General features: G+C 37.4%; 2 protein-coding genes across 2 annotated transcripts; both read right to left on the minus strand.

The window, feature by feature from the left end:
• Positions 1-404: 404 nt before the first annotated feature.
• Positions 405-15929, minus strand: opn9 (opsin 9). The gene is made up of 8 exons (XM_065261382.2): positions 14338-15929; positions 12101-12251; positions 11638-11777; positions 11358-11496; positions 11065-11179; positions 2043-2123; positions 1388-1907; positions 405-1288 (listed from the first exon to the last, which is right to left on the minus strand). Exons 1-8 carry the CDS (start codon positions 14462-14464, stop codon positions 1032-1034), a joined length of 1530 nt encoding a protein of 509 aa, XP_065117454.1. The 5' UTR covers positions 14465-15929; the 3' UTR covers positions 405-1031.
• A 141-nt stretch (positions 15930-16070) lies between these two features.
• Positions 16071-21243, minus strand: gapdh (glyceraldehyde-3-phosphate dehydrogenase). The gene is made up of 12 exons (XM_065270132.2): positions 21134-21243; positions 20717-20762; positions 18205-18304; positions 18016-18122; positions 17851-17941; positions 17648-17763; positions 17455-17536; positions 17134-17285; positions 16813-16891; positions 16617-16700; positions 16434-16531; positions 16071-16362 (listed from the first exon to the last, which is right to left on the minus strand). The coding sequence occupies exons 2-12, from the start codon at positions 20737-20739 to the stop codon at positions 16293-16295; spliced, it is 1002 nt and encodes a 333-aa protein (XP_065126204.2). The 5' UTR covers positions 20740-20762; positions 21134-21243; the 3' UTR covers positions 16071-16292.
• Positions 21244-21253: the final 10 nt, after the last annotated feature.

Below are 21253 nucleotides of genomic sequence, written 5' to 3' on the forward strand. Positions count from 1 at the left end.
ATGTAATAAAAACATAACGGTTCATTATAAAAAGGTCTTTATACACCCCTGATAATATAGTTTAGTATATTATTTTGCATTTCTGTCAAGAGATCCTTCTAAAAATTACGAAAAGCACCTTTAACTAAATGTTTTATACAATGTATAATATGCAATATTCGTGGGTCCTGAATCTGATAATGCCAAATCTCTTGTTACCAGTAAAAAGTAAGGGGTGGGGGGCCCTCTAAGATTATCTTGTCCCGGGCCCAGGCAAGACTGTCAGCTGGCCTGTCACAGATAAACCGTTTGCGCAGCGCCGCATAAAAGTGAACACGCATATGTGTTTCATCTAATTAAATTAAACATTTTAGAGTCGTAATGTAATGTCTGCTAGACAAAAAAGTGCTCAGCGGCAAAAAACAGCTTATTGTTTCTTATTCTCCCTGTGGGGTTGTTTTACTGATGTGTTTACGGCACATTACGGCATCATTGATTATAATAACAAAGCAATGCTGACGTAACATGTCTGCAACAAATCAGAACCCCCTACTGGATCTTATGGGTTTCTAAATTACAGGGACGAAAATGTCAAAGCGTTTTGTAAACTTTATTTACGTTTCACAATTATGCAGACAGTGCATGTTGCATATGGGTAGACAACAGAGAGACAGATTTATAAATAAATAAATACATAAATAAATTGTGCTTATAATAAACATAGATAAATATTTCTGATAAATATCAGAAAGGGGGGAAACATTTATTAAACTGTGGATAAAATTGCATATTGGACAACACAGTTTACTTCACAAAAATGTTTATCTACAAACATAACACAGTTATATAAAAAATTGTGAATGTTAAATTTTGTAAGTTGCTTTGAATTAAAGTGTCTCCCTAATCCACAAATGCAACTTGGTTAAAGGAAAAGTTTACGCAAAACATGAAAAATCTCTCTTCATTTATTCACTGCCATCCCAGACTGTTTTCTTCACCTGAAAACAAACATGTTACCAAACCCTGGGTAACAGGGTTATCTGTTATTACTCCTACATTTCAACAAGCTCCTTTTGCTTCTCTCTCTCGACCTGACTCCCTCTCTCTCTTTCTAAGTTGGAGTGTGTGTCTGAGGTTGCAGTATCCAGAGATGCCCAGCCACCTGAGGCATTGCCCTGAGATGAGCCTCTCTTGCCTTTACTCCTCCGTGAAGACTCTTTCTTCACCCGCTCGCCGGACACCTGACTCGTATGGGTGCTTCGTCTTCTCCAGCTGTAAATATAAGAGAGACTGACGCTCCCACGATGTCCTTCATGTGTGCAAGGATACAGATTAAAATGGAGAGTTGAGAAAAAGGTAATAAAGATTGAGGAAAACATGACAGACAGACAAACAGATAGACCCTTACCATCAGAATCACTTGAGCTCCTTGCTCTCCTCCTCTCTCCATCTTTACCTCTCCAGCACAAAAGATCGTAGACGTCCTCTCTGAAATCTCGGTTCATGATTTGATAGATAAAGGGGTTTATCATGCAGTGTGACTTTGCAAAAATCGTAGGTATCAGAGTGACCTCTGGGCTTAGGGTGGAAACATAATAGGATCTATTCACATCCATTCCTCCATGCCCAGAACCCACAGTGGATCTGGGGCTGTGCCCTAATGAAGATTGATGAGAATGATCTATGTTAGGAGTCATATTTCTCCAGGAACCAAAAGCATCTTCGAAACGTTCTGAAGAGGTCAAGTTGATGAGGAAGGGAAAACCAAAGATGTCAGAGATCTCTCTGCCGTGACCAAACCCGACCGAGAGAGCTGTTTCTCCATCTTCCCCAGGATTCCCCTCTCTGGCAGTCAGCACAGAATAAAGAGAAACTATCGCATAGGGAGTCCAGGCAATCAGAAATGAGGAACACACAACTGCTGCTATCTGTACAGAAACAGTGTGATGCAAGAAGGAAACGAGAAGTTGAATGTGAATCATAAAAGTAAGACTTAAAAACGTTTAAAAAAATTATTGAGTGTAAGTGGGCTGTCTCCAAAGGTATCGTGGGTAATTAGGTACCTTTGTCAGCCGAATATCTTTGATACTGTGAGTGACACTGGATGAAGGCATTGAGGCCAATATTCGACCAGACCAATACACCTGAAATCATCCCAAACTGTATTTACACATTAAATCTTAAAGAAAAACACCACAGTTTTTAAATGTTTTTACTATGTTCTTACCTTAACTTACAAATAAATACATACTCTTTATTCAATATGTGCACTTTTAATCTTTGTACAGCACTTTGTGAATGTGTTAGCATTTAGCCTAGCAAAACTTTTATTTTGTGCCACCATACTTACTCGTGTAACTACTCTTGTCTTTAAATAGGGAAAACATGGAAGTGTTTGGTGGCTTCTAAATTCGTCCCTGTTTGGATCCTAAGGAATGAATGTGGCTATAGGCTAAATGCTAACACATTCAAGAAGCGCTGTACAAAGATTAAGTGTACACATTGAAAAAAGATAGGTATGTATTAAAGCTATGGTCTACGATTTCAAAGATTGTTCATTATTAATAAACTCGTTTAGATGCTGGTTATGGTTCTACAGTAAAATCCTAACAATATGAAGAGAAAAAAGAATTTTAAAAATCCATTCAGTCTATTGGGTGTACGGCGGCAGATAAATTGACCAATGTAAACTGTCCGGCCGGACAGCTTACATTGGTTAACTGCTCTCATCAAATCCCCGTACACTTGAAAATCCACCTCGCGATCGCGTCTCCACCCCATCGCACCCCAACCCCGCCCCTCTCCTGCCTGCGACATGAAATTTGTGTCAGTGTATGTTAGCTAGCGAAGCAGCAACATCTCACTAATGGAAAAAACTAACCGACAGCAGCATCCCAGCGGGCATTTGATGTCAATTTAACATCAATTTGACATCAAACATCGACGTCAAAATTACGTCACAGAATAGGTCAAAAATGAAAGTCATTTTGACGTCAAAGTGTTGATGTCAATTTGATGTCAAGATTTTGACCCCTGCTGATGTCATTTTGATGTCAATTCTACATCTATTTGATATCAGGATGTTATGATGTTGATGTCATTTTAATGCTATTTTGATATCCCAGCCGGCATATGATTCACCTTTGAAATTTGTCTTTTAATAAAAACACATTCTTTCAAACAGTTTCCAGTTAGTAGTGCAAAAATGGAATATTCCAAATATAGAATGAAATCATAAAATAAGAAAACAAAATCAGGTTTAAAAGTCATTTTATTTATAACTGCAAATATGAATTTTGTTGTTGGTTTAGTTAGGGTGACCATACGTGCCATTCTTCCCGGACGCATCCCGTCCAGGATTTCGGTGCGTCTTCCGGAAGTCGTATTTGTTGACCGCATACGCCATTCAGTTAATAACATAAGATATACAATCGTAGTTTCATTCTTCTTACCTTAAAATGTAACGGTTGCTTTTCTGTAATAATAGTAATAATCCTCTGTGACGTATGCAGTCGACAAATACGAGTTCCAAAAGACTGGACAGGACGGGTCCGGGAAGAATGGCACGTATGGTCACCCTAGTTTAGTTGACAGTCTTCTTATGGCCACCACCACCCGTCCATTCTGGCTCATGCACTTAAAAAATGATGACAGCATCTAAAGAGGAAAAACAAACCGCATGTTATTTCATTGTCAAAAATGCTATGTTTTTTAGGCCATGTATAAAAAAAGTTATTGCACATGAAGGCAAGATGTGTGTTCTTTAATGGTCTGACTAGAAACATAGCATAGCTGATGAAGGAAGAAAGCTGTTGTGTTTACAAATGTGACAATGAGCTTCAATTAAGATCATCTACAGTGCATTCAGAAAGTATTAAGACCCTCTTCACTTTTCAATTTTGTTATGTTCTTTCATGATACTGCAATTGTTTACATTTTTCCTCATACATTTTTTTACATTTGCAAACGTTTTTTGAAACGTTTGCAAATGTATAATTTTTTACATTATACATATTCAGACCCTTTCCAACAATACCTGGAGTTTAGCTCAGGTGTCTCCTATTGGTTTTTGATGTTTCTACACCTTAAAGGGTTCTGATGAACACAAAGATATTTTGAGGAATGTCTGTAACCAAACTGACCAGAAGCACCACTGACTTCCATAGCAGGATAAAAGAATACAATGGAAGTGAATGGTGCTTCTAACTGTTTTTTTAAAAACAAATCCAGGTGTTGCAAGGTTTGCTGCATCCTTCCCACAAAGACCTGAGGCTGTAACTGCTGCTTCAAAAGGTGCGTTAACTAAATACAGAGTAAAGGGTCTGAATACTTGGGTGATATTGACTCTATATCCCCCCCCAAATTGAGATGCTAAACAAAGCAAACATTGACTGTTTACCTTACGTGTGGGTCAAACAGCCTCTTGTGCAGTCACTTACCAATGAAAGCTAAGATGGACTCCAGACCTTCTGGACTGTCTGTGAGAGACTTCAAACTCAAACCAGACCAGCAAGGCATCACGTTGGCAGACACCCCAACCTGATCAAAAAATTTTGATTAGGAGATATTCTTGTCCTATTTTTAATATAGATTTTACAAACTTACCACAAATAATCTGGCAAAGCAAAGACTTATGAAACAGCATCTTCCCAAATCTCCTCTTAAGGCTCATCTTGTCTATCATGGCATTTAATAAAGTTCTGAAAAAAAAACATATTTCATTTGTACAAAAACATAAAAAAAACTGTGGCCCAAGCACAACTATTAAAAAAAATGAAGAATGTTTCCATTTTTTGTCATGGGACACTATTATTTCCTTACTTTTTGAGGGGTACAGATTTGGCCATCTGGAAAGACACATGACTTCACCAAGTTGCACAGTGATCTGCCTACAATATAAAACACATAAAAAAATTAAAAACAAGTCATAGCCCCTTTTAAAAAGAAAACATAAATTGTGAAATACAAAACACTGCATCTTAATTATTAGGATTACTAGAATTTGATCGGAATACAATCCAAAACAAGTAAAAAATCTATTGTAAGGCTCCATCACTACATGGTAGCTTGGTGGTGGATTACAATGGTTGGTGATAACTTGAATTTTATAACTCATGGGCATAGCCATAATTTTAAAAGTGATGATTAGAGCCATAATACATAAAGATTAGGGCTGTGACAGTTCTCATAACCACCGTGGTGGTAAAGTGCGGCCTGCGGTTGCGTGCACGTCACAAACTATGAAAAAATATAAAGTACAATCTCCCCCAGCGAGATATCTTCAAGTTTGTGTGAACGCAAACAGCCAGCAGATTCAGAGTTAGAGCGCTATTTGCAACTGATATCAGTGATGACACGGTGGCTTGGGAGCAGAACAGAGGCAAAATATTCTTTCTTGGTCACTCAAGGTTGCGAAAAAGTATCAATCTGCGCTACCCGTACACCATCAGAACATGTTTTTAGTGCTGCTGGAAACATTGTAACCCCAATAAGGTTTCTCACTTTTTGTTTCATGGATTGAAGTGCTACAATAAACACACATAGGCGCCAATCCCGTGGGTGCTCAGAAGCTCGGCTCAAGCACCCAGCGAAATGGCAAAGCACATATGTTCAGTTTATTCACATTAAAGGTACTGTTTTTCCTGATCGCAAATTTAGTTCGTGTGTAATGTGTGTAATGTTGCTGTTTGAGCTAAGGTATTATTTATGCTCTAAGTTCACTGCCAAGTAGGGTTGTTGCGGTGACAGAATTTTCCCACCGGTAAATCAGCGCGTGACAAACCCGGTGATACCGGTTTAACCGGGTGGAAGGGGCTTATAAATGCATTATATAGGGGCATTTTACTTTCACTTTTGAATTAGATGCAACTGTTGTTTAAATCCAGCGCTTGCGCACGCTGCGTTAAATTGCGTATGAATTTGCGTGCAAATGGGAGTACAACAGCTGGTTTAAGTGCTTGAGTCAATGTGCGCAGGTACTTCTGACAGAACCCGCCAGTCCCAAGCAGAGCAACCGGCTATTCCTTCATAAAGCGCTGCTTGAATGGTGGGTTTATTATAATTTTTAATGAAAAACACAACAACAAAACGATCTGACCTATATTAAACATCATATATGTATATTATAACAAAAACGAGTAAGCACGCGGCTTCTGCCATCATCTGCTCGCCGCAGTCTGACAGGAATAAATGAAATCTGACACCCGCAGCCGCTGCTCTGTGATGATGCGCGTTCAGCTCCGCTGAATTCAAACAGCAGACACATTCAGTTGTAAGTGTTTGCTCTCTCTAACGAAACTAAATGATTTAATTACAAGAAAATATCAAAACGATGGTGAAAGACGGTGTCGCGGTGGTGATCTAAACGGTGAGAGGCTGAAGCACCGGTAATCACCGTTTCACCGACTATCGCAACAAGCCTACTGCCAAGCGATATATTCCCCTTTCAAACCATACAGTGAACGGCCAGTTTGTACTATAGCCCTCTAATTCCTGGTTGAATGACGAGCATTGACTAACCTCCGCCCACAGGAACACGTCAGTCGCCAGCTAAGCTCAAATGGCTCTGGCTGCACAATTAATCACACACGATTGTCACGGACATCTCGTCAGTAAAGCTGGTTCCTTGATTAGTAATAAATCACCATCAGCTGCTTTCAGATGGAGCGCCATTTACTACACAGAGCCGTAGTTCACTGACAAAAGGGAAAATATCGCATTCATAATCGGCAATGATTTCTCCTTTTGTCGGGTCTGTGTAGTAAATGGTGCTCCATCTGAAAGCAGCTGATGGTGATTTATTACTTATCAAGGAACCAGCTTTACTGACGAGATGTGTGTGACAATCGTGTTTGATTAATCGTGCAGCCCTAGCTCTGACTAAGCTAAGCTGCTGTTGAATCACAACACACTAAACAAACTACACAATCAGAACTCGTTACATATTTCTGAAGGAGGGACTTCATAGAACAAGGAAGACATCAGCCCGTTTTGAGGACAGTGAAAAGGGCACTATACAGTAAATTGTGTGAAAAATACTGTTTTTTCACACAAAACATGAACACAATCAAAAACACAGGAAAAACATTACCTTTAACTTCACAATTCACACGAAAACGTGACTGCGCCACTTTCCACCTCTTCAAAGCCTTTGAGCGCTCCAGACTCTAGAGCACCTGGCATTGCGAAGTAAAGCTTGAGGTTGTGATGAGCACCCACCGGCGGAAAAAGAAATTGCCGCCTATGAACACACACATTTGTTAAGAAACATCATATCTGATCTTTGTTTACATTTTTATATTTCAAAATATATGTATGCATTATATATATATTTATATATATAAAAGATATATACCTCCCCCCTCACACAAACACATTCTATAACCACCGCACCACAGTGGTGAATTGGTGCATTACCATTGCGGTGGTAAAATACTGTCACTGTCACAGCCCTAATAAAGATAAGAAGGAAAGAAAGCTGTTATGTACACAACCACAAAGATCCATTTTGTCTGTCAATATGAACCATTTTCAAAACTTCCATCAACCTCTGCTCTGAACTATGAATTAAATTCTGGCTCTGTCTATTGAAAACAAAGGGTGTGAAACATGTATATAATATAGAGGGAATAGTGACATACAGAAGAAATTAATTGCTGTGCTGAACAGAGACCATTGCATCCTGAATTATTTTCTTATATTTTCCTAATGACAATGATAAACCAGTACTGAGAAACAAGTAGTAGGTGGTTTTAAAAAGCTTACCTGTGAAGTTTCTTATGTTTGTGTTATTACGTTTCTGATGTGACAACCCTTGCTGTCTGATTCTTGTTCAATCCTGACAACATATAAAAAAAGTAAAATTAGTGCAATAGTAAAAGAGAATTCTATAAATGATGACCTTCGATGTAAAGCATACACTTGCATTAATGCATTTAAGTATATACTGTGAAATATCAGGGTTAACATGTCACAACATTACCTGATCCGGCCAGATGTAATGGCTGTTGATGCATTAAAATCTCAGCATTGACAAGATCACCATCACTATTTTTAATTTGAAGGGCTCTGATAACAAAGACATTACAAAAGAGTTATAAAAATACACTGAAAACAAGAGCACATTTGTCTGGATAACTAATATTTTCAAGTTCCATTAAACTTGCTAATTATTCATCAAGAGAAGTAAGCAAAATAATACCATTACACTTCATTTCAATTCAAATAGCACATGCCAACAACTTACACTGTTTGACTTTTTCCTTACAAAGGAGTTAAGAGTTTTATTCCGCTTTAAATCATGGATACAGCGCGAGGGACCGCAGATACAAGCATAAGCGTGTGACGTAACGTGTGATGCCTGATAAATGCAGTTATTGCAAATTGGCGAGCAATAAAACACCAACATCTCATCTAACGTTAAGTATAAACACTTAATCAGTAACATGAAATTAAGCAAGCAGCATTAATTAACTGACCGCACTCATCCAGCTGCCGTGCTGCTCCTCTTTACAAATGACTGACAGAGGTGTCTGTGGCGCCTGTAAGACCTATCAGATATTCACTGACTGAACTACGATACGATATCAACGCTTTTCTACCGAACAGTTGTCCAAAAAGCCCTTACATTTAAGTCTTTTCTGAAGCAATAAACAACCAAGTGGTTAAGTTGATAAGACCAGATATCATATTAATTGATTAATATTCATATTACAATCATATTAATGTAACCGTAGTCCAATTTCGGCGGGAACATGCCGTGGAATAGCGAATCAACCATTATAACGGATACGTTCACAAATAACAGAAAAAGCACGATGCATATTAAACATAAAACATTTTATGTGTGAATAAAATAATGTTACGCGTTTTAAACATTGACTTATTGACTTGATATTTCCTTACCTCAATGCACTTTCTCGATGATCACGCAGACAGCCGTTAAACTCTCCAGTCTCGTGTAATCTCTATATGGGGAGGCTGTAATCTCGCGCTATTTTATTATTAATGGTATTCTTAAAATGTATATTTAACATGTTATGTTTAAGACACTGTGATGAAAATATAATAACAATAAAACAACAATAATAATAGTTTATTTGCATGTGTCTATTACATTTTTAACTCTCCCAATTACTTTTGGTAAATTTTTAAATAGTATTTTTATCAGTTTCATAAAACGAGTTTTTACAGCTTTTTACTGAATGATTCACAAATTACAATGTCATTAAACATTTATTTTATTGACCCTTTGCAACTGTTTACCATTCACTGTTGTTTCAACGTTGTGTCAACGTTGAACAAACAACTAAGCTTTTTCAACCAAATTTCAACGTTGAAGGTCGGTCATATGACTGCTTGGATCATTCAATATCAAGCTTCGATATCAGATTAAATTGACCTTTTATAGTATATGCAATTATAGTGTCATTTTAAATGTGAACTACTTGTAAACATGCTAGGATTTAAATAAATAAAAAAAACACATGCAAAATACATAGACCTACAACTTTCAAGATGTTAAAAATGAGTCTCATTGATTTACAATGAGTAATAAATATACTTTTACAGACATTGTTTTGACATAAATTTAACATCAATTTGACATCTTATTTCCTGACATCAAATCAACATCGATTTAATGTCAATGATATTGACCTGAGATATAGGGACCAGAAAAAACATGTCAGATCGATACCTTTGTTGGGCCTCTTTACAACCACAAGGAAATAATTACAAAATATAATGAAAATATGCATATTCATGCACGTTATACATGGTGGTCAAAATCTTGACTATTTGTTGATGTCAAATTGACGTCAAGGTGCCCGCTGGGATGCTTCTTGTCCCTACAGTAAAGGTTAGAAGAAAAGGGAAGTCTATAGAGGAGAGGTAAAAAAAAGTGTGAAAAACGCCGGACTCTAAGTAGAATCAATAAAGGGTCCGCAATTGACCGTTGGAGGAAGCTTCAGGGAGATTTGGGGCTGAAAACCGACGCCGACACGGCAGACTTTTTGTTGAACAGGTACGCATCTATTTAAACTTTTATTGTGTGAGGTTACATAAATATATTTTTATCAGTCTGACAACATGCTGCCGGTCGGCATTGGAATGTTAGCCGTTTAGCATCGCGTATCACGGGTCAAAGTAATTATATTTACAAAGTCATTTCTTGAAGCTCAGGAGGGGAAACGTATGCCAAACGTTGTTGTGAATGTAAATAACGTCAATTGCAATCATAATTGTAATTGTTCATTCCTTCAAGGCTTTATGTGTTTACTGCTCGGTAAATCTCTGTTCTGATGTTTACTACCAGCGATCAAAGCTTGAATGAGTGACGTTGTTCAGTTCGTTTCCCGGTGGGAGGGATCAGGTAGCACAGAGGGGTGGGATGAGTTTTTTAAAACTTACTAACCGCCTCAGGCTTTCTCAACCGATTTTCAACATCGTAGACTACAGCTTTAATTCGTCTAAGTTGAGGTAAGAACATAGTAAAATATTGAAAAACGATGGTGTTTTCCTTTAATATGTGACCCAATCTGTGAAACGCAGCTAAAGTCAATTTTTTTCATGTACAATTTTCTATTTTCTACACTGAAAAAATGTATTAATTAAATTTACTCAATTTTTTTAAGGTAAGTGGTTGCAATCAATTTATTTAAGCTACATTTAAACAAACAAAAAAAAAATAGAAAACCAAAACAAAACAAAAAACTTTTGTGTAAATGTAGCTTAAATAAATTTGCCTTAAAAAATTGAGTCAATTGAATTAATTATTTTTTTCAGTGTACTTACTTTATAATGTAAACAACATTCTGGAAAAATATAACCTTGATATTTGTAATACTGACTAAGCAATTGAAAGTAAAGTGAAATCAATGTAAAATCAAACTATTATCATTAAATTATGAGACTTTGGCCTGTATTTCACAGAAAGGGCTACATATTTTATCAATCTGCATAAAGAGCCGATTAAAACCAATTATTTATTTGGTATTTGTGCAAATAAATGTTGTGGCTTCACATGATTTAGATGTACAGTGTTTTTATTTTATATTTTCATTAATGCCAACGATTTATTTTTACCTTTATGAAGATAGCAATGTATGAGGTGATGATAGTCAGGGTTGGAACTCCAAAGCAGAGTATCATGATCAGAAAAATATAGACACTATCGTTCAGAGAAGTCTTCATCCTCCACCTGTGCATCCAACCAAAAACACACACATTCTGTGGTGTAATTTCTGATATATTGTGGCCAAAATAGCAAAGAAGTGAAAGTCTTTTGTATTGTCCCCTTGAGAATACACTCATGCCACAAGTACACCAGCAATTCTCTTGTGAATATATTAGCAACTCTTAAAAAGTAAAGCCGTTACCAGTTTATGGTGCAGCTGGTCCCAAATGGTTCAGGGCTGTAACTACCAAAGCCAAACACAGGAAGCAAAGCCCAGAATAGCGTATAGAGCCACACCAGAGAAATAGACAGAGAAGCGTGTCTTTTCTCAAGCAACTGACCTGAGATGAAATAAAAGAAAGATATTTGTTTTACTCGATGTTTTGGTCCAGGATTTTTATATTGCAAGTTGACAAAGTATTTAGGTTACATGTGCACACTTGTTTAAACAGGGGACAGAAAAATAATGAAACAATAGATACCATACTGAAAGCTACAGATCTTAAAGCAGCGGTCGAGGGAGATAAGGCTGGTGGTGATGAGGGATCCAATGCCAAAAACAAACCCCTGAATCCCATACCACAAGCATCCTGTTTCTCCAAAAATCCATGCATGAGACAGACTTCAGGAAGATAAAGAGAGAGAAACAGCAGTAACACAATCCTGAGTACAGAAAATACAAAAATATCCAAAACTCTGCATATTTAATACCCTCAAATACACTCAAAGTCAAATCAGATCAATATTATTCCTTGCTAGACATTATGTAAAGTCATGTCCTACAACACAATACCAGTGAAGAGGGATGATCACAAGAGCGAGTAATATATTTGTGATGTAAATGACAGGCATTAGCGAACAGAGCTTTTCTGGACTACTGGCATGCCAAGCAAAGCAAAAAGTAACGTTTATGAAACACGACTTGTAAAGGTTCAGTGGTGGTACCTTGAGATGATAATAAATGGTGCTCCCAGCAGGCTGTAGCCAAAATCACACACCGCTAGATTGACTGTCATCAGCTCATGGGATTTGAGCTTTCTTCTCCTCTGAGTGTACACTAACAACACAAGGCCATTCCCAACTATTGACACCACACCTGAGGAGGACAGACAGAGGTTTAGATCATAGTAATGAGGAGAGATTAGGATTAAAGAATCTACAGTGGTGCAATAATGCAAAAAGGTTAACAATATTGAACAGACTTATTCTTTTCTATATGCATCTATATAGGCTAGTATGTCCTGGGGGTTCATTTTTGTTTTACAAAGATGACAATGGACTTTTTGCTTAATTATTGTATTTCCCTTGTCCCAGATAACCAATGATGCACTCATAGAAAAAGGTTCAAAAATTCCCTCTAAAAATGGTGATAAATAGCCCTAAAAGTGGTTCACTGGCTCATAATCATACCATTTGTAGTGCTAAACATCACCTATGTAAAACTTGTGTATAGCACCATTTGTTGAACCATAAGTTAGTTGGGCTGTAGCACCACTTTTGGTTCTACAGAGGTGCTATATAGCAGTGGTTCTCAACATTTTTCGCTGTGCAGGCCCTTGTGTACAGTGCGTCCCCCCCCAAAAGAAAATGTATGACATAAAGCATTGTAAAACTTAAAGCAACACCAAACATTAAATAATGTTTCCAAAAAAGTTTCAGTCATTTATCAACTCGAAACAGGGTGAACGGCACTTTCACATTCGCTTTGCAGCCGGACAAAACCGCACTAAAGAAGTTTCCAACCGTCGGGTCGCGGTCCTGTAGTTCGATTGAAAACTACAAAAACTTGCTTTACGGCAGACCTACAATCCAATCAGAGCCAGCTTTGCTGTAGTAGGCTAAAATATTTACGACAGTGGTAATGGACAATTACGCTTCCAACCTATAGGGGGAGCAAAGAGCAAAAACTCTTTAGTGTTGCTTTAAAATTTGAATTAAACAAAACTTATAATATACAATGTAGTGGTGATGATTATGAGCCTTTATTTTCTGAAGTTTATTTACACAATTCATGATAAACTAACCCTTAAAAGATCCTTAAAATAGAAAACTTACGTATGTGTTCTTATAAGGCCAAAAAATGACACCTTCCCAAAAACTGCTTTAAAAATATCATACATCAATATTTTTTTCCACTTTAAATGAGCCAGTCTTTTAAAGCTACTTCTGCCTGGAAAAAAAACATTTGAACTACCATGTGATTATTATTATTATTAGACCCTATATTTTGGCTCAAAGATTGTTAGCGACATTGATTTTAATACATTGCTATTTTTTGAACAGGGTCAGATTTTATACAAAACTCACACCCAGTGGTTCCCAGTGCTATATACTGTAGCAGCATTTTTCTTTTCTAGTGTTGTCACTGGGAAGGTAACTTTTAAAATGGTGCCAATATGTATCATTTTGGTACAGATATATACCTTTGAGGTACAAGTATGTATCTCTTAGGTAGCAACGTGTAGCTTTGAGGTACCAATATGCACCTTTTTTTTTTTGCAAAAGTGTACTTTTTGAAAAGGTACTGCTCCAGTAACTGCACTTGTGTCTGTTTTGGGAATTGTTTTGTTGTTGTTCTTGTTTTTCATTTGCTTTTGGTGGACTATCCCTTATCCATGTCTTGCTTTATTTTGAGTTTGTTGTCTATTAATTTTTGTGCTTAATAATGTATCCCCTGTGCCTTTTGTTCAATAAAAAAACTGCTCCTTTTTTCTGAATGTGTATACAAAGAAAATCTATCATATTATAATTATGTTGTTAACTAAATAAAAAATTGAAATAATAATAATGGAATATAAATCTTTGTTTTGCATTTGAGGAAAATGTTTTTTTTTATTACCAGCGATTCAACAGTGTAAGTTAAAGTGTAGTTTAATCTTCTTGAGATTATAGAAAATGAAGAAAACTCCCAGAATATTTTCATGAACGTAATGTATAAATGTGTTATGAACACTAAGTTATGGTATTAAAATAATAAAACTATTTTAATAAATAGTAACTGTAATAAAAATAAACCCATTGGACACACACAGTTCTGTACTTTAGAAACACGTAGAACTAGTTTACAATTAATGTGTGAATGATTAAATTATATCTACATAGATATAAGCACATCAGTGTATAGCTGAATATATAAAAAGATAGAAATACAGGTACTGTGTTAGAATAACACTGTGACTGGCCTGTGATAATGAGGACGATAGCTATGCTGAGGTCAGTAGATGCAGTAAGACGAGAGCGGAAGACATTAGGGATAGAGGACGGGACAGCAACAGACCCCGTCCAGGAGCTATTCGCACTTTCAGACATTTGATAACTAAAACAAAAGAGAGAAAGAAAGATGGGGACACAGACACCAGCACCTGTTAATCTTCAGGTTCATACATTTTTAATTACAGAAAGAAAAAATGGCTTTACATTTTTTTATGTTAACACTACAAAAACATTGTTTTCATGATATTAGTTAATGCATATATTGAACAATAACATTAACTTACAATAAGCATGTGTTTAGCATTTAATGTTAATGTTAATATGATGATACAATTGTTCATTGTTCATGTTTATTCATTGTGCATTGTGAAACATATACAATCTTGTAATCTTATTGTAAAGTTTTCTCAGTTGACTTGAAAAACAAAATTATGCAATTAGATAAGTATTTGAATATTACTTCACAACAACAACAAAAACTGTTTTACAGTAAAAAATATATTATTGTTTGTATATGCTTATGTTAATGAAGATTTAATTTTTTTTCAAACAGAAATTAATTACATAAAAAAATGAACTACTACCGAAAGAATAGTACAATCAAAACATGAAAAAATAGACAAATTGATTTTTTGTAACATATTGAATTGTAATAGTTCCTTGCTGTGTCCATTTCATGTTTCGTGATTCAAGTGAGAAAGCTGATAAAAGCATAAGGTAAAAGTTTTTACTTACCTTGTTTGTCAGTCCAACTCTTCTGTGTTTATCTTTTTCCTACCCTGTCAGTCAACAACTGTTGGTTAATATCAAAGTAAAACGCTGGCTTTCAATCTTAAGCTGCTTTTGTTTCTGTATGAACTGGAGGAGAGAATCAATTTTGCTTTGGTCAGACCACGAGGATTCATGCACACACACCAAACAAATGAAGCCCTCCCATGAGTCCCACCCTTTGACCTGCTCTCCATCTACTGCCATTACTCTTGCTCTCACTCTCATCTGTGTTTACACCTCAAACTTTATGCTTTTCCTGAGATTTGACATCAAGTGTGTTTTTATACATAACAGGAACAGTTAATATTTAAATAATAGAAAATGTGATATTGCAGCACTTAATACTAGACCAATGACAACTGGTGTACGGTTTGTGTGTTGGTATTTAAAATGTGCAACTTAAGTCTCTTAATCCACCATCCCCATTATCAAGAGAATTTGATAGGTTTACATGCATTTCTGCTGTTTAAAGCCATGAAATATGCAAGGACATTCAAGGACTTGTACCATTTACAATAAAATAACACTAGGCAAAATTCATTGTAAATGTAATCCATATATTCTGATGCCTAAAGCATCATACTTAAGTCAAAGCAGGCTCTGGCCAAATCAATGCATTAGTGATGTTGAAAAAGGGCTGCATGTCCAGCACACTGCTCTAAATCCCATATCAATAACATTGATGGACAATTCCTAAAGGGCCATCATGTAACATCCTGGCAAGTAAACATGTAATAAAGGAAAACTACCCCAAGATCAACAGTATTGAAGAGTGTGAGAGGGCATAGATGAGAACAGTGCATCCCCAAAACAAGCAACAAATTCAGTCTAAATTGGTCACCATCAAAATTAAAGCCATTTTAAAATCAGTTCCCATTTAAAACAAGCACCTTTAGCTGAAATCTCATAGTTGGAGTAAACACACAGGCAATTTTTCTCATTTCTCACAAACGGACGACTTTTATTCTGTCACAGGTTGTAAGACGACAGAAATGCATTTTGAAGTCAACATCCATTTTTAACCTCACACAGTAACAGAACACGTTTCCATATAAAAATAACATTGGTCTTCAAATTAAGCATTTTCCCTCAAGGCATGTGGAGCAAGGCGAGTCACGGTGGGTCATGCATCAAAACGGCAAGGTGGGCACCTCTACTCCTTGGAGGCCATGTGTGCCATCAGGTCGCAGACACGGTTGCTGTATCCAAACTCGTTGTCATACCTATGAGGAAGTAGAAAAGGGTCAGTTTCACTGCAGTTTAAAATTAAAAACTGAAAACAAACGAGCCTTACCATGTGACCAGTTTAACAAAGTGATCATTGAGAGCAATGCCAGCACCAGCATCAAAGATGGATGAGTGAGTATCACCATTGAAGTCAGTGGACACCACCTACAGGGCACAGTTAAATTATGCGTAAAAAAAAAAGATACCATGTTCTGAATCTTAAGGGACACATTGGAGTTGAGATACAGACCTGGTGCTCTGTGTATCCCAGAATGCCTTTCATGGGACCTTCAGATGCAGCTTTAACCACCTTCTTGATGTCATCATACTTGGCCTGTAGTTACAGTCAGTGTTTTAAATTTGCAATAAAGCACATAAAATATAAACATGACTGAGTTAATGTAAAAAGTCTGCCTTAAATTAAGCTTCATAAAAGAAATACTTACAGGTTTCTCAAGACGGACGGTCAGATCCACCACAGACACATTGGGGGTGGGGACACGGAAGGCCATACCAGTAAGCTTGCTGAAATAGAGCAGTCACATGCATATTAAGGAACGCTCATGAAAAACAGGAAGCAAAACTGAAAGTAAAATATTCAACCTCCCAAGAAAAAAAAAAATTCCGTCACGAGTAAAGATCAGTGCATCCCGAAAGACAAAGTTGCAATGACCTTTAAAGTGGCCTTACCAGGCACTCAAATGAGGATGTTTTTGGAAGTCAGTTGTGGGAAATTAACAAAACAGTACTGTAATGTTGCTACTGACCCATTAAGCTCAGGAATGACTTTGCCCACAGCCTTGGCAGCTCCAGTGGAGGCTGGGATGATGTTCTGGCTGGCACCACGGCCATCCCTCCACAGCTTTCCTGAGGGCCCGTCAACAGTTTTCTGTGTGGCTGTGATGGCATGTACAGTGCTCTAAAAGAGGGGCATGTATTAGTTATTTGGAGTTATAAAACCAAAGCTTTGTTGCATCTCTACACTTGACACTTTAATACCAAAAATGGCACAGATTATGGATGGATAAGAGTCACGGCAGGTCACAAAGTGACTTTTAGTGGGATTGAACTGGAGGTTTTAAGCTTACCATAAGACCTTCAATGATGACAAAGTTATCATTAATGACCTTGGCCAGGGGAGCCAGGCAGTTGGTGGTGCATGAGGCATTGCTAGAGAAATAAAAAGATGGATTTATTCAGTTCAAACTTTTGCAACTACAAGTTTAACAGCTCTAGTGTGCCCCCTGTAGGACACCACCTATCATTACAAGATCTTCCTACCTCACAACTTTAAGGGAATTGTCATATTTCTCATGATTGACGCCCATGACAAACATGGGGGCATCTGCACTGGGGGCAGAGATGATGACCCTCTTGGCACCACCCTTAAGGTGAGTCTAACAGCAAGAACATAACATTCAGAAACAGAAATTGATAAAAACAATCAAACATGACAACTAATGTAAAAAACCCAAATGACGTACAGAAGCCTTCTCAATGGTTGTGAAGACGCCAGTGGACTCCACTACGTACTGAGCACCTGCATCACCCCACTTGATGTTGGATGGGTCCCTCCTGCATGGACAGATGGAAATCGTGAGGCTTTAATACAACATACACATTCTGTAAATGCAGCACGCAACACTCACTCGCTAAAGACGGTGATGGCGTGACCATCAATGACCAACTTGCCACCTTCAGCCTTAACCTCACCCTTGTACTTTCCATGGGTGGAGTCATACTGGAACATGTAGACCTGTTTAAACAGTGGAGGAAAGCAAACTCTTAGTTGCATGGAAAGTACAATTATCAGAAACTAAATGGGAACAAAGACTTACCATGTAATCAAGGTCAATGAAAGGGTCATTGATGGCCACAATCTCTACTTTCTTGGAGTGGAAAGCAGCACGGGTCACCAGACGCCCAATGCGGCCAAATCTTGAGACAGGAAAATTTTACATTTTAAATTACTTGCATTCATGCTTACAGTTGTACTCATTAGACAATGAAACATCAAAAAAGCAAGCAATACACAGCCCTGTAATTAAGCTTCACATAGCTGGAATGTATTCAAGTTGTTCCTCGACATAAACTTTCCAATTTGCACCAGTCATTTTCAGCACATCCACTAGATGGCGCATGTGTCCCATTTCTGAACAAGTACAAAACCCTTCCAGTTCTTATGAAGCCCTGTCTGTGATTGGCATCTTTATGTGATGCACCAGTCACGGTTCAGCATAAAGCTCCCTCCTCCCAAAACAAAGATCGCCCCTTAATATTTTCAACTGGTAATAAAAATAAAGTTTTTTTTAGTAATACTGTCACCATTTACCATCAAGTCGTTCCAAACCTGTATTGATTCATTTGTTCTGCTGAACACGGATTTAAAACATTTTTGCAACCAAAGAGATTGTGGGCATCACAGACTTCCACAGCACAAAAATTATACTATTATATTATAGTCAATGGTGCCCCAGATCTGTTTAGGTAAAAACATTCAAATCTCTTCCTTGTGTTGAGCAAAAAAAATTTATACAGGTTAGAAGCCACTTGAGGGTAAAGTGACAAATTTCAATTTTGGGGTTAACTATCCCTTTAATCTTGCTAGATGTTTAATGTCAGAACTTTAAATGGCATGTCCTCTGCCTTCCAAACTCTCAGGAAAGTATTTGTGGGGCACTCCAGCTGTCATTGTGAGCTATTTCGGTACATATAACAGCAGTGAGGTTGCAGGGGATTGACTCCAGTAATCACCACAAAAATCCTGTTCATATAACCGACATGGAAATCAACAAAGCAAAGGAAATCAGAGGTCACAGTACAAATTGTTTTGCACTGATAAGACACGTACTGATATGGTTAACATTCGAATGAGATCAGTACAGGTTGAGAAACAGGCTCCAGGTGTAAAGTCCAGCAGGTATGACGCTTGGCAAATGGGGCAACTGTTTGACTAGCAGAGTTACCCTTTAAACATTTTGGGTCATCAAAAACAAGAACTAGGACAAAAATTGCCCTTTAACAGAGCTTTACATTAGTTACAATCAAATCATAACCATGCCTTTGCCCAAAGGGTTTAAGCATGGCCTTAGTGTTGAACTTGTACCATGTTCTACATTATCATAGGTCAATCTACCTTAATACCAAAACACTTTGCTCAGCTAACTTAAATGTTTGCTTTAAACCAGTGGACCTAAACCTATAGGACAATGGATCAAGGAGCAGCAATAAGCCACCGCCACCCCCCTTTCTTGTGTATACCGTAGAAAAGTTGTGAAATATTTAGGCTTACGTGCACATACAGCACTTGAATGTGCCTGGTACGTGTCACAGAAGGATCACATTACATCACAAGCTTTTGAAAGGTCAAAGCCAGTGCTGGGGTCTCCCATGGCAAGGGCATCAGTTATAAGGCTTCACACTTGAAATGACCAGGACAGGCGGACTTGAGGTAGTTCAATTTTGTCTGCAGAACCCAAACTGCATTTTTAACAACATTTGTACAGTGGACATCACTGGGGTCAAACAGATCTTGACCCTCAGTGCCTTACACTAAAAGATGCATTAAAATATGGCATTCCACAAAAAGCAAATAGACATGGAGGCCAAATAACAGTTTTGGATAAACTCTACCTAAAGACCAAACTCTGCACCTGAATACAAGTTGGAGAAATGATGGTCAAGTACAAGCAGATATAACGTGCCTTTATTCGACGCCGTGATGACTTCACTGCGCATACACAACGTTGGTAAAAAGCCAACAGTGTGACGCAGACGGCCGTATAACCGACGCCCCACTAATCATTTATCAGGATCAAGGAGGCAAAAAACAAGACTACTTGGTACAGGACCATGATGACAAACAATAAATGCCCGTCCATAACAAGAACAACCAACGCTCTGTCAATGTTCGTTTTAAATTTGAGGTGTATTCGACTGCGTGCGCTGCTGCGTAGATCGATCGAAATATGACGTACAACAGCGGTTTCAAATCACTCTCGCGCTCCTTTGATGTCATACGCCATTACGTCTGCGCAACGCTAAGTGAATTCTTACACATTTACTTTAAATTGTCAGCTGAAATAACTTAATTAGGTGACAGTCAGCCCAATGATATCGTTCCTCTGTATATATTTAGGTGTGGAATTAACTAGATCCGGGAATTTTTAATTTACTATTAAACTAATAAAATTACTATTAAAATAAGTTATTTAAATAAAATTAAAAACAGTTTAGTTATTGGGCTTTGTGTGAAAGTCACTTAAAAAAACTACTTAAAATAGTTTCATTATACATGTAAGGACTTTAACGTAGCTTTGATTATCCATGCAACATGGAGGTTGAACTTACCCATTGATACCAACTTTAACCATGATGCCTGATTTCGTCTAGTCCTCTGCAGAAATAAAACCAAAAGAAATCTTACAAATTCTTAATATTGCATTATTATGAGCTCAGAGCACAAAGTACAACTGGTGGCCTACGTGCAGAAAAGACAGGAGTAGCAGCAAAGGGAGTGTACATTTAGTTCAAACATAGTAACGTTATCCAAGTTCAAGATCATAAGGTATAAAACATTAAATGTTTGGAGTGAAGGTTTTAAATACCACTGGGTGCACAGTTTAACATTTATTTAGATACATCGGTAAAAAAATAACCAGAATGCGCAAGGAAACGACTAAAATATAGATTTGCAACAAAATTAAACCATGCATTGAGATCAGATGATTTAAAGTGCAAGGTAAGTTGGCATTAAGTTTAATTTACCGTTTGTGAGAAGCCTCCGTCTGTTCTGACACCTCGTGTGAGTGAGTTAAGTACGGGAATTGGGCTAATTTATATCTGGTGTGATAGCGTTGGCCACGCCCCTCGGACTTTGGGACAGAA

The sequence above is a fragment of the Paramisgurnus dabryanus genome, chromosome 13, assembly GCF_030506205.2.
Source record: "Paramisgurnus dabryanus chromosome 13, PD_genome_1.1, whole genome shotgun sequence".
Classification (NCBI taxonomy): Eukaryota; Metazoa; Chordata; class Actinopteri; order Cypriniformes; family Cobitidae; genus Paramisgurnus; species Paramisgurnus dabryanus.